This window comes from Arabidopsis thaliana, chromosome 5, assembly GCF_000001735.4.
Source record: "Arabidopsis thaliana chromosome 5, partial sequence".
In the NCBI taxonomy this organism is placed as follows: Eukaryota; Viridiplantae; Streptophyta; class Magnoliopsida; order Brassicales; family Brassicaceae; genus Arabidopsis; species Arabidopsis thaliana.
In genome coordinates, this window is record NC_003076.8 from 352188 (window position 1) to 364897 (window position 12710).

Below are 12710 nucleotides of genomic sequence, written 5' to 3' on the forward strand. Positions count from 1 at the left end.
TACTATACACTCCTTCGTTAACCTCTCTATCGGATGTACTATTACGTAATTCGTATTAGCAATGTGCGGATTAATAAGTGGCCCCTCGAGAATATAAAGACAAAAAACAAACAAACAAGTAGGAGTATTACTAGTTGACTTACCCAACAACTCTTCTAATTATAAAGTTAGTTAATGAATTATGTGTAAACTCTTATCTAACAACCATGACTTCTTAGATCTCTAGTCTCTACTACTTAATTAGGTTCGCATCTCCAAATAATCAGTAATAAGTACTCCTAGAATTAGGAAAAAACCATCAAACAAGATTCCATATATCTATTTGATGTCGTCGCGTAAAATCAACTGAATAAAAAGTCCGTTTTGTTGTAAAATTGAGTAAACTCTCACAACGGTGGCGGTGAACGTATATAAGTCATGTGACACGGCACCTGAGAAGATGGAACGGCGAATAAACGGCCGTAGAAAAAGGAGGAGGCAGCCACTTTGAAAGGCGAGAGAGAGCTTCATCAAGAGTGACGTAGGGTTCGGTGACCTCATCTTACCTTGATGGCGTGACGTCATGGATAGTTGAATTATGGATGACAGATAATGCACTAATCAAATCTAATCTCATCAATCCAACGATGGATATCAACTGCTTCAAAAGTATTTCTGGTTTTGTAATATAATAAGCGTAATCCGCATGTGCTTGTTTAGATGTCTACTTATGTTTCTTTTCTTATACTAAATTAATGTCTAGATCTAGTACGTAACAGCTTCAACTTTTTATTTCTCTCTTACCCTTTTCTTCCTTTATTAGTATAAATTAGTAAAATAACCATTACACTAAGCTACATAAATCATAAATTAAAGTAGCCTTTGTTTCTGCTTCAATATCGGCGGCTCAGTTTCTTTCACCTTATTAGGTTGCGACTTTAATTTCCTCCATCACTAATATGTAACTTTAATTATACTATTGTTTACTGGACTTCCCTAAACTTGGTCGAATCCGGATTTGAGCCTCCCATTTTTATGTACGTTTAGATAATAGCTGGGATAACATGATCCCTCAAATCACGATGCTTGATGTAATTTTAAAAAAAAAATCTCGAATTCTCGCTGCTATATGTACGTGTTGGTGTTCTATACGGACCTTAAATGGTTAACTACATATATAAAGCAGCATTAATCAAATAATTCTTCAGAAATATAACCTGAGTACTTAAATATATCTTAATTATATGGCAGTAATACGCCTCATCCACTAGTTTCGGACGTTAACACGCATGTGAACTATCAACGGTGTCAGACTCCAACGGCCTTACTCTTACCCTTATTAGGTAACGTGCCCTAACGTTAAGTTTTTTTTTTCTTTCCCTAACGTTAAGCTCTCTCACGTTATAATGTTTATTGCTTAACCCTAGCTTGGATCCAATCTTCTCACCCAATATCGTCCGCTAAACGAAACTATAAAGCACTTTTCTTAACAATTAACATTTTTTTTTGTCAACGTGCAAAGTAGTATTTAGATGGTGAAGTAATAATACCTACGCTTCGTTTATATAGGTAATCACCAGTCAACAGTCGACGGTCAACCCACAAAAAAATGTAAATATAATCAAACAAATAATAAAATTGAGTTTAGTGCATAAAATGTATAAGCACGATAAAAACTATTGTAGGTAATTTTGCAAGTTTATATATACTAGGTGAGTACCAACGATACGCGTGGGTTGTTGTTTTGAAAATTGTTTAAAAACAATTATGTTTAACTATTTTTATTGCTAAATTTTGTTATTTTCTTATATGTTATTATGTAATTAATAAAATTATATTCATTTTATGTAATTATATTTGTATACTTAGATTCACTTTTGATTCAAAAATCAATTATATTTTTTTCATGTATAAATCTTCTTATCTATATACCCAAGATTCTAATCATTTTTTAACTATCATGAAATACTTATATCCTACTATATTATTTGGGAAGTACATTTTAAATGTAACCTTATTTTTTGTAAGTAATTACATAGGTATGCCATTAGAAAGAAAATTTAAAAAGTAAATTAATTCATCTCTTCAAAAATTAAAAAGTAAAATACTAATTTAATTAAAAAAAAAATACATTATTACTTTCTAAAAAAATAACCAATTAAAATCAACAAATTAGATTTGATATCTAAATTATCATATTAATTTTTTTATTAATTATTATAGTTCACCTCTCATCTTTATATGATTATAATTTTGCGAAATATCATCGTTATAAACAAATAATTAGATTTTTTTTGCATATACCATAATTTGAATTTTTAAAAATGAATATAAACTTTTCAATACATAAAAGAATATTATAACGGGTCAAAAATAGATTTAAGAAAACTTTCTACTGAGTACTGGGTCATAATTTGAATATTTATATTCAATTTCATATTTTATTTTTGAAATTCATAATTTTATATACTACAATAATTAATAACATATTAGATTTTTTATGTGTATGATGTGATTCAATTTTTAATACAAGCTGGAAAATCCTAGAATTGACAGGTTTAGATCGATATTAATATATACAAGATGGTATACTAAAGGTGAAACTCTAAAATTAACAATCAAAATACAAGTGTATAATTTTAAACACTAAACAATATAAATAATATCGACAAAACATATACAACTCGCAGTTTACTATACATTTAAAATCAAATAAAATAATATCATATATTTGTAATTATCTTTACAATAAAAGTTTTTAGTTTAACTAAAATATAAGCTTACCTGCGGTATACTGCAGGTTAAAATTATAAATAGGTAGATTACCATCACGATGTATGTACCTTCTCAGATACACACCTATCAAAAACTTAAAACCTTTCAAAATCTCTTGGTATATTCAAATTAAGATTCTTCATTCATGGAATCATTATTCCAAGGGTTTTGGGATGTCTTATGAATAATTTTGGCAGAAGAGGATGTAAAATTTTTTGAATAAAAAGTAGTCAGCAAAATATATGTTTTTTGGGGAGTTTTTAGATCATTAAATCAGAGAATAGGGCTGGCATATGAGTAACTCATTCGAGTTCGGGTAGAACCCGTTCGGGTTTGGGATTAATGGGTATATTATTTACTACCCAATAGAATAATTCTAAATATTTGGTTCTGGTTTGGGTCGGGTCCATTTGGGTTTGGGTCAGTTTGGATAAAAAGTTTCATGCCCTAAAAATACCCAAAAAATAGAAACGGGTATTTGTTTGTAGATAGAGGGTCTCCAAACAAAAAAAGCTTTTAAATTTGTTAAATTTTCATAAATTTAATTATATTTGAATATATTTTACTAAATTTTGACAAACAGAACAAATAATTTTTGAATAGTTTAGTTGTTTTGGATATTTAGGTCCAAAATTAATTGACATATTTAGATTTATAATTATAATCTTAGATAATTAGATTATATTACGATTAAATATAATTAATATTTTGGATATTAAATTAATGTTTGGGTTTTTGAATACCCTTTTTGGGTAACGGGTAATTTCTGGACCAATCAGATATCCACGGGTTTACTAAAACTCTACCCAATAAGGAAATTTCCTAAAATTCTAACCCGCCTTAACCCGGTTATTTGGTTCGGATATTTGATTGGTTATCGGGTCCGTTTTTTCGTGAGCCCTATCAAAGATAATCTAATATAGGGTCCAATTAGGTCCACAAATATAACCAAAATACTATACAAAGACTAATTATAAGTTAGCCCAAAAATTAGATCTTCTAATACAAGGGAAACATGTTTTTTACCAAAGCAACTTGTATACAAATTTTACACATTTACTTAAAACTACATATGTTGTATTTATTATAAAAATAATATTTTTAAACAAAGTCAATCTAATGTAGCATTATATGCAAATAGTAAAAACATTAAAAAATATTATGGCATCACTTTTATACTATACTATTTCTTATGTAATTCAAACAAAATATACAATTTAATTTATAAATGCTCGTGCTGTATAGCACGGGTTATGATCTAGTCAACTATATATGATACAATGGTATGCAATTATGTTACTTTTTGGTTTGAAAGTTGCTTAGATTGATTCTAAGCAAACAATTTTTTGTTCCATAAATTCTCTCTTATCTAGTATTTCAATCACATCATAATAGGCTCATGGCTAAATATTGGATTGACATAATTTGAATAACAAATATATAACTAACTACTCATTTGCTTTAAAAGTTTTCATATGAAATAGAAAAAAGAAAGCAAAAATTAAGTAGTCTTTTATACCATTATTAGGTTTCTCTCTTTGCATTTGTATATAGTCATATTGGAGAGAGTGTCGTATATTGAATTTTTCGGTATATCTAACGTCTCAAAAGACTATTACTTAAAAAACATGCACACCATTGTTAATGTTACCAATTTATCATAAAACACAAAAAGACCATATCATATAAACCAAAAAAATGTAATAATACGAAACGACTAAGTTAAAAATTACTGAACTATGAATGGTTTAGTAGCAAACAGCTAAGTTGCAATACACAAAAATTTCTAATCGTTATCGAATAATGATTATTAAAAAAGTAGCAAAATAAGAAAAGTAAAATGAAAGTAGTGTATGATACAGTAACATGATTTTTTGTATTTTCTATTTTAAATGAAGATATTTAGTTAAGAGTGGGATTAATGGAGGATTTAATGCAATGTGAAACTTTTAATTTTTATATTACTAAGTTTTGTTTTTTAAATGATATTAATTTAGAATGACATGTGACACTCATTGATGTGATGATGTGTTACTCATATGGAGAGAATTGACCAATTTTCATATATATATATATATATATATATATATATATGATTTGACGTTACGGAAAACTATATAATGTATGCGGGGCTTGAATATATTGAAATAAATCTGTCTTGGTCATTTAAATTTTGCCTGAGTCCTGACATGGGCTTAGATGTAGAAAGGGAGAACAGAAGTTGGAATAAATCACGTTTATGAATTCGATTAATACATAAATGGTGTGGATGAGGTGTGTTTTGTCGTTTCTAGTATTCAACTTGCGGGTTAGATCTTACTTTACATTAATAATATATCATATAGTATTTGTAATTATTTCTTTTTAATAAAAAGATAAAATTAATAATAGAGGCGATGGAGATGGATAATATAGTTGACTGATTGTTTAATGTTAACTAGCGTTGGGGACAGATGGATCCACACAACTCGACTCAAAAAATTAATGCCTGGTTTACGAACGTGTCTTTCTTGACGGACCCCATGCTTTCATTGTTTGGACATAGATACTTACTTTTGATTCCATATTCCAATTTTCTAATCTATTAGTAAATGATTACGTTTGTAGAGGTGGTAGCTGATAGATGGCTTCAAATGTTTGGGGCAAACTTAAGTGAAAATATCCAAATTCAACTGGATAGTTTTTTAAAACTGAAATAGGTTTTATAATTTTCAGAAGAAGGATCAACAATAACGACATTTGTTTTAATACTATAGAGAAGAGAGGGAGAGATCTAACACAAGGTTTCTCAATTTGGTCTTAACTCTTAACTACTAGTATTAAAATGGTATGCGATTAAATAAACTGCTAGTTGGATAACAAAATTAGTTGCCGACAATTAAATGAAGGGAATGGTTTCTCAAATTTGGCAAGTAGAGTGTTTTTATATTATACCCGTGTGGGCTAAACAGAAAAGAATGGGCCTATGGATCAAGAGAAAAGCCCAATTGTAACGAGACATTACAATATCAAGATATGATGGGTTGGGTATTTGCGATGATCATATCTCTCTCCAACACATTACTTTTGGTCGAGCTTTCTTCTTCAATGGGCCCATTAGCGATCTCGACGGAGCTTTCTTCATCTGGTTGTTCTTCACCTGCCTGAAAAAGGTCGAGAAAAAACCCATAAATGAATGGGAAGAAAGAAGGAAAGGGAGAGTAGTGTTGAAACATTTATTACGAAGGTGAAGCGTCTCATCTTCTCCTGCTGCTCCTTGGCTCTCAGAGATCGGATTGGAGAAATCTTCTGTTGTCCAAATCAAACGGCAAATTACTTTAAATACTCTTCATAACTAAAAGAAAGAAGCTACTATATATGTTTGCTGCTTACAGAGGAATAGGCGTGGAGCTCCTTCAATCGAAAGAGGCGATCGACCTGGATTTCAAGGCTTTTCTGTGTCTCTCCTCTCTGGAGAAGATGGCTCATGTGCAGATCCATGGCTTCATCTCTCTCCTTTAGCAGCTTCTCAGTGCTCTCTCGATCCTCTCTCAGCCTCTCGAGTTTCTTCTTGAAGGCACTAAGCTCCTCCGCAAGAGAAGCATCGATTGATGTCTCAAGATTCAGATTCTCCTTGAGCTTCTCTGCAGCTTTGGGCTTCACGAAGAAAGCATCCTCCTTTGGGGTCTGGTAGATGTTTCTCGGCTGCAGTGCTTTTCGACCTGAACATTTCATTTCTTTTTGTGTTTTGGATGATGAATGTTTGAGATTGAGAGAAAAGCAAAGCAAAGCAAGCAGAGCAACTTATCTCAAAATGCTTTTTTAGAACCAAAAATGATGTTCACAATAAGATTATAGAAAGGAGAGGCCATTTCACACAGAAAGAGAAGAATCATAAGCAATACGACAAGACAAAAAAAGAAAGAGAAAAAAAGAAACTAGCCGTTAAGCGCCGAATCCAATTCAAATTCAAAATAAATCTTTTTTTTTTGTTTTTTGTATAGTTAGGAAGTAGTTGGTGAACAAAAAACGAAAGTAAAACCTCAGGGACTGTTACAAATTAACATTTTAATTGGACATAATTGAGATTATTGGGCTATATTGGGCCACTATTGAGATGATTGGGCTATATTGGGCCACTTGATGTCACTCATATGAATGACATGACGACATTTGGACATAAAATGAACCAACCAACCAAAAAAAAGAAAGGGAGAGCTTCAAAGAGATAAGATGGCCTCTCTTCTCTCTCCCGCCACCCCCACCGCCACCTCCGCCGCATTTCATTCCTGCTCCACCGCCGGATTCTCCACTCCCACTCACATTTCATCCCAGAACAGCAGCCTGTCCCTCCTCAGCCGCCGGGGTTGTATGATGAGATGCAGTTTTTCTCCGCAGGACATTCCTGTTGATTCCCTCTCTCATCTCCCTCCTTTCCTTGACTTTCAGAACTCCCTCGCCACATTTTCGGATACCCAGAAATGGGGGTTCTTTGTCTCCGCCGGAATCGTCTGGTTTTACCTCACGGCGAGGCCTGGTGTTCTCATCGGCGCCATTGACGCCTACCTTCTCGCTCCCCTCCAGCTTGGCCTCGACACTCTGATTGGAAGGAGGTTGAAGAGGTCCGATTTCTTGGTCACTGAGAAACTCGGCGAAGGCTCTTTCGGCGTCGTCTATGCCGGCGTCCTACTCCCCAAGAATTCTACTCTTGTTGATGACGTTAGGGTTAGCAAAGCAAGAGCTAAAGCGATGGACTTTACCGGCGAATTCAAGCAGAGAGTCATCCTCAAGAAGGTAACCCCTGAAACTGAAGAAAACTATTTGTTCAAATAAAAGACTCATCTTTGATATCAACCAACGCAGGTCAAGGTGGGAGTACGAGGGGCCGAGGAATTTGGCGAGTACGAAGAGTGGTTCAACTACCGACTCTCAAGGGCCGCTCCTGACACCTGCGCTGAGTTTCTCGGAAGCTTTGTCGCCGACAAGACCAATACTATGTTTACTAAAGGCGGCAAATGGCTTGTCTGGAGGTTCGAGGTGTGGTCTTCTTACTTACCCTTACAATGAATCTGCTGTTTATAGTTGCGATGATGATGATGAATGAAATGTTTTCTTCAACAGGGAGACCGTGATCTCGCTGATTACATGAAAGATCGGAGCTTTCCTTCTAATTTGGAGTCCATCATGTTTGGGCGCGTTCTCCAAGGAGTCGAGTCTGTGAAACGTCGTGCACTGATCATTAAGCAGATTATGCGCCAGATCATTACATCTCTCAGGAAAATCCATGGCACGGGCATTGTTCACCGGGACGTGAAGCCTGCCAACTTGGTGGTTACAAAGAAGGGCCAGATTAAGCTCATCGACTTTGGTGCCGCTGCTGATCTTCGCATTGGCAAGAATTACATCCCGGAACGCACTTTACTCGATCCTGACTACTGTCCTCCTGAGCTCTATGTCCTCCCGGAGGAAACGCCAAGCCCTCCTCCGGAGCCTATAGCCGCTTTGCTTTCCCCGATTCTCTGGCAGGTGGTTTTCTTATTCTTGTTTGCCTTCTTTTTTACTTGAGTCTTTGCCTGATTTGGAGTGCTGATTCTTACAGTTGAACAGTCCGGATCTGTTTGATATGTATTCTGCTGGGATAGTGCTTCTCCAAATGGCGGTTCCGACCTTAAGATCTACTGCCGGTCTGAAGAATTTTAATCTGGAGATCAAGTCTGTTGAATATGATCTTAATAGGTGGCGGGAAAGGACTCGGACGAGGCCAGACTTGAGCATACTAGATCTGGACTCGGGCAGAGGGTGGGACCTCGTCACTAAACTCATATCCGAGAGAGGTTCTCTGAGACGTGGACGCCTTTCAGCAGCTGCTGCTCTCAGACACCCTTATTTTTTGTTGGGCGGTGATCAAGCGGCCGCTGTTCTTTCAAAGCTCAGTTTCAGCAAGTGACTCTGATTTAAATTCTTATGATGTAAATGTACACAATAACACGACTCTCTTCCTTAAATATATTTCTTGTATATTCTCTGCTTCTTGATTCATGCTCAAACGAGTTTCGTTTTGCGTGAGCGGTTTTGCATATCAAAGTAGCCGTCATCAGGTCAGAGGCTGCAGAAGTATGTTTGTTTTGATATTGATCTGGAATCTCCCTCCAAGGTTTGGTATGTTTAAACAATCATCTTGATTCTTTACATATATAATATTTGTTAAAAACTTGTATACACTGATCTTTGTATTCACGCAGTTGTAATTCACAAAAGATTGTGATACTTAAAGCTCGTCGTGCGAGAGGAGGGCATCAAGAGCAGTCTGATTCTTTTTCTTGCATCCCCATCTGCATCTCCAGCTACACAAGGAGTTGAAGATGGCTAGTCGCTTTGACTGCAGAGATATGATTTTTGAAGCTGTGTGAGCTCTTGTGAGGTAAACCGCATAGCCGTCATCCATGAACTCTGCCCCCTGAGGGAAGACCTGCCAGACCAGACTCCCGGCACCAGCCCCTCCTTTCCTTGTTGAGTTGAGGGTCATCTTGTACACTGTGTTCAACATCATGTCACGGAAAGACGTGTTGAAACCAGGGTCATGTGCAGACACACCAAACTCTGTGAACAGAACCGGCATTCCCAAGTACATCTCTGCGTCCTCAACATGAGCTTGCATCCAAGAGCTTGTGAATTCCAGGAAAGAATTTGATACTGCCGGAGATATCCTACAGTTCACAAATTATTTACTGCATTTTTCAGCTGTTCTCTGTTTTCAGATTCAGGGCAGTCTCTGTTTCTTGGTATTTTGCATTAAAAAACATACCAGGAATCTGGATAGACGTGAACCGAGGCAAAATCAATGCCAAGAACCTGATTATTTCTGATGAAGTCAGTTCCGACTTGTGCAGCGTAGGGGTTGGGGTTGAATCTGGTTCTCGCAGGGGCAGAGGGACCATAGAAGCCTTCAAGTCCGATCTCCACCAAGTGTTTAGCGTCTAAGCTCTTCACAAACACCGCCATTTCTTGTATCCAAGACTGGAGTTTGTCGCCGGAAGGATCAGAGGGGCAACGAGGCTCATTCATAAGTTCCCAGGCGAAGATTGTGGGGTCGTTCTTGTAAGTTATGTTTGTGAAGGTGTTCACTCTATTCAGCACTGTCTGCAATGCAACACGTTGAAGTTACAATTTGTCCCTGATGGGTAAATAAGCAATGAGTTTTCGCTGAGATGGATGGAATAATCACCCGGACATGGGATTGGTAGAAGTTTCTGAGGGTGGGGTTGGTGAAGAAGTCGTCATCGGAAGTGAGATTAAGGCCGGAGGCGTTTCCCCATTTAACGTACTGAGCTTTGCCGCCATAGGCGTCCCAGTTGTTGACCAATGACAGTATAAGCCTGATTTTGTACTTTCTGGCCTCGCTCAGCACGAAGTCGAGGGCCTGCCCAATTGCTCAAACCTTTTAAGTAGTAGAAAAGTCTTCAAGGAAGAAGCTTTAGGCGTAGAGATATACCTTGAAGACCTCTTCATCGTAAACAGAGGGAGATTTCTGGAGAGCTCTCCATTGGCCATCGTTGAAAGCCCATGTCCTGCCTACCGTCATTCCAACCGCAGAGGCTTGTTGGAACACTTCCGTCACTTTGCCTCTCGTGGAATTGTCAGCTGCAAGAGTCATCATCCAGTATGTGTTGAAGCCATTCACATAGAATGGTTGTCCATTTAGAGTGAATTGCATCCCTTTCCTCTGCACCATCTCCCATTGTTCTTCTCCTACCGATTCTGAGTTAACCCTGCAAAAGCAGCCTCAATCTGTCATTCTTCTCTGCAAGTAAATAATTCCGTGACCAAATAATCGTAATGTTAGTACTCATGGGACTCGCTGTCCAAGTCTGCGAGAGCTCTGTTTTGAGTCAGAATTATGAAAACCGCAGAACAGAGCACAATTCTGAATCCAAGTTGGTCCTTCATTTTTCGTTGGTTTATGGATGAGAACAGATTCCTCTTCATTTGGTTGCATGTTTAGGTATATATTCATATCCACAGAGTCAATAAAACATGGACTTGATTATTTAAATAAAAAACATTAACTTACAAGGCAAGGGAAGCGGTCCTAGGTTTCAGCCCAAAAGCAAAGAGATGAAACTTGAAGCACATGTTGGAGAGATATTAATCAGAGGACTGGAATGTGAGACAACTCCAAAGTAACGTGTCACTGCCAAGCTAAGATTCGAAGCCAACCCCCACTAGAGTTAGCTGACATGTCATATTCAATTTTTCTTGCGCAAGCTTCGGACCAACCCATCTTTAAAGTCATTTCACAAATGCACAATGTGATCTAAAGCAAATCCTCTTTACCGTGACAGGAACTAGGGAACTTATGTTTTTGCATTACGTGCATATAAAATGACACGTTACTCTTAGCAAATTTGCATCATTTGCGTTTTGTCTCAGTAACTGATCATTAAAGAACTTCCATTAGGCATACACTAGCTAAAGACATCTCACAAACGGTTTCGAGAGTTTTAGTTCAGCCCTACAACATCTCTCAGGACGCGGGAACTTCTTTTTTAGAGTTGTAGAGAAAACGTCTTCTGATACAACTGACTAACAAAGTCAGAAGAAATCACTATAAATCTTACAATGGAACCTTGCCCAGCACGTTGCTCTTGAATTTCCATATCTTCATGAGTTTCTTCACAGTAGATTTGGTATATCGACTGGTGCTACTAAACCACACTGCACAAGAACAGACTCAAATGAGACCAATTTATCCTCATCTTTCCCCTGACCTGAACGCAGCAATCAGATGGTTGCAGAGATTATTCTACTTACCGTCTCACATCTGAGATTGAAAAGACCATTGCCCTCCTCCGCGAGAGCTGTGTCAGGACTTTTGCAGCAGACGCAGATTACGAACGCATCTAAGACACAATGATTTTACATATCAGACAAGACACCCACCACTAGAAAAACAAAAAAAAAATCAACACCGGAGACTAGTTATGGAATTCACCAATGTATTTCCGGAACACAGCTTGAAAATCCTTAGAAGACACTAAACCCTTAATCTCTAGCCGCTGCTGTTTGTTCAGCGATACTTTTGTCTCCATTTGGGCAAGTAAGAATTTCATGACATGATCTGGCTTCCTATGCATCCTGAAAAATGTATATTTAAAAGTGATAAATGGCTCAATAACTACAAGTAGTTAAAGGGAAGATGAGTTAGAATTCGTACGTTCTGCAGAGATCAGCAAAGTTTAAACAAACAGTTATCGTCCCTTCTGCAAGGAGCTGAGGAGGCATCATCACTGTTCTTGGCCTCTCTGTAGAAACCTCGACATCTTCCTCACGAAGCCTATCAAACACCATACTCAAGAGCTGCAGAGCATAGAAAAGCTCGGATCACAAATGAGAACCAGTAGCATAACTAAAGAACTCTAATTTTAGCGAAAAGTACCTCTTTGTAGCCATAATCTGGCTCAAATTTCCGGCTAGATTGACAGTCCGGTAAGTTATCCTCTGTTACGATAACATCAATAAAGGACAGTAGCTTCAGACACAACATAGATTTGGGTACGATTAACTGATTATCTTCCAACGCAATTCTTTGAAAGCTAATTCATTACCCGTAAAGTGTCCTCCATTCTGGAAGAAGATGTCGTCTTCGCGTATCAGAGGCTTCTGCTTCTTCTTCTTCTTCTTCTTAGAAGGATCAAATTTACTGACCTACATCAGCATAAGCTTTAGCAAAACGGAACCCGAAGAAACGGTGATATAAGAGGTGGAGAAGCTGAAGCATACCCATGAAGAATCGTTATCTATAACCTCGAGTTCAAGTTTCCAACACGCCTGCTTTTGCTGTAAATCCATCGTCGCCGGCGGGTCGACAAGTTTCAGCGTTGATCGGAGGAAAATTAAAAACGAAACCAGGGACTGTGATTGGGCCTGTATTGGGCCTTCAGACATTGATGTTGGTATAACGAATTTTTTTTTTTTTT

The 12710-nt window shown here is 37.0% G+C and overlaps 4 protein-coding genes across 8 annotated transcripts; 1 reads left to right on the top strand and 3 right to left on the bottom strand.

Moving 5' to 3' along the window:
• Positions 1–5487: 5487 nt before the first annotated feature.
• Positions 5488–6775, bottom strand: AT5G01910 (myelin transcription factor). Of its 2 annotated transcripts, NM_120269.4 has the most exons (3): positions 6127–6775; positions 5977–6042; positions 5488–5897 (listed from the first exon to the last, which is right to left on the bottom strand). In NM_120269.4, the coding sequence occupies exons 1-3, from the start codon at positions 6466–6468 to the stop codon at positions 5763–5765; spliced, it is 543 nt and encodes a 180-aa protein (NP_195811.2). In that variant the 5' UTR covers positions 6469–6775; the 3' UTR covers positions 5488–5762. The 2 variants fall into 2 exon arrangements, with proteins under 2 accessions (NP_195811.2, NP_001119153.1); NM_001125681.2 differs by having other exon boundaries at positions 5488–6042.
• A 144-nt stretch (positions 6776–6919) lies between these two features.
• On the top strand, positions 6920–9123 carry STN8 (Protein kinase superfamily protein). 2 transcript variants are annotated; one of them, NM_120270.4, is made up of 5 exons: positions 6920–7527; positions 7597–7770; positions 7855–8259; positions 8333–8892; positions 8976–9123. In NM_120270.4, the coding sequence occupies exons 1-4, from the start codon at positions 6967–6969 to the stop codon at positions 8678–8680; spliced, it is 1488 nt and encodes a 495-aa protein (NP_195812.1). In that variant the 5' UTR covers positions 6920–6966; the 3' UTR covers positions 8681–8892; positions 8976–9123. The 2 variants fall into 2 exon arrangements, with proteins under 2 accessions (NP_195812.1, NP_001331798.1); NM_001342626.1 differs by lacking the exon at positions 8976–9123 and having other exon boundaries at positions 8333–8752.
• MAN6 (Glycosyl hydrolase superfamily protein) lies at positions 8894–10714 on the bottom strand. Its single transcript, NM_120271.4, has 5 exons — positions 10580–10714; positions 10226–10502; positions 9959–10153; positions 9539–9873; positions 8894–9440 (listed from the first exon to the last, which is right to left on the bottom strand). The coding sequence occupies exons 1-5, from the start codon at positions 10678–10680 to the stop codon at positions 9002–9004; spliced, it is 1347 nt and encodes a 448-aa protein (NP_195813.1). The 5' UTR covers positions 10681–10714; the 3' UTR covers positions 8894–9001.
• Positions 10715–11025: 311 nt separating this feature from the next.
• On the bottom strand, positions 11026–12704 carry AT5G01940 (eukaryotic translation initiation factor 2B family protein / eIF-2B family protein; the record flags this gene model as incomplete). 3 transcript variants are annotated; one of them, NM_001342627.1, is made up of 7 exons in its annotated part: positions 12514–12627; positions 12339–12438; positions 12170–12231; positions 11948–12090; positions 11726–11868; positions 11545–11633; positions 11026–11448 (listed from the first exon to the last, which is right to left on the bottom strand). In NM_001342627.1, exons 1-7 carry the CDS (start codon positions 12580–12582, stop codon positions 11407–11409), a joined length of 648 nt encoding a protein of 215 aa, NP_001331900.1. In that variant the 5' UTR covers positions 12583–12627. The 3 variants fall into 3 exon arrangements, with proteins under 3 accessions (NP_001331900.1, NP_001331901.1, NP_195814.1); NM_001342628.1 differs by having other exon boundaries at positions 11156–11448; positions 12514–12704; NM_120272.2 differs by having other exon boundaries at positions 11407–11496; positions 12514–12666.
• Positions 12705–12710: the final 6 nt, after the last annotated feature.

What these genes read in the sequence shown, in the direction of transcription:
- AT5G01910 (NM_120269.4), bottom strand. Translation starts at nt 6,468, where the DNA reads ATGAAATGTTCAGGTCGAAAAGCACTGCAGCCGAGAAACATCTACCAG. An exon ending in AGCTCCACGCCTATTCCTCT is followed by an intron (nt 6,043 to 6,126) that starts GTAAGCAGCAAA and finishes TTTGGACAACAG; the next exon opens with AAGATTTCTCCAATCCGATC. An exon ending in AGATGAGACGCTTCACCTTC is followed by an intron (nt 5,898 to 5,976) that starts GTAATAAATGTT and finishes GACCTTTTTCAG; the next exon opens with GCAGGTGAAGAACAACCAGA.
- STN8 (NM_120270.4), top strand. Translation starts at nt 6,967, where the DNA reads ATGGCCTCTCTTCTCTCTCCCGCCACCCCCACCGCCACCTCCGCCGCA. An exon ending in GGCTTGTCTGGAGGTTCGAG is followed by an intron (nt 7,771 to 7,854) that starts GTGTGGTCTTCT and finishes TTTCTTCAACAG; the next exon opens with GGAGACCGTGATCTCGCTGA. An exon ending in TTTCCCCGATTCTCTGGCAG is followed by an intron (nt 8,260 to 8,332) that starts GTGGTTTTCTTA and finishes TGATTCTTACAG; the next exon opens with TTGAACAGTCCGGATCTGTT.
- MAN6 (NM_120271.4), bottom strand. Translation starts at nt 10,680, where the DNA reads ATGAAGGACCAACTTGGATTCAGAATTGTGCTCTGTTCTGCGGTTTTC. An exon ending in TTGGACAGCGAGTCCCATGA is followed by an intron (nt 10,503 to 10,579) that starts GTACTAACATTA and finishes CTGCTTTTGCAG; the next exon opens with GGTTAACTCAGAATCGGTAG. An exon ending in ACGATGAAGAGGTCTTCAAG is followed by an intron (nt 10,154 to 10,225) that starts GTATATCTCTAC and finishes GCAATTGGGCAG; the next exon opens with GCCCTCGACTTCGTGCTGAG.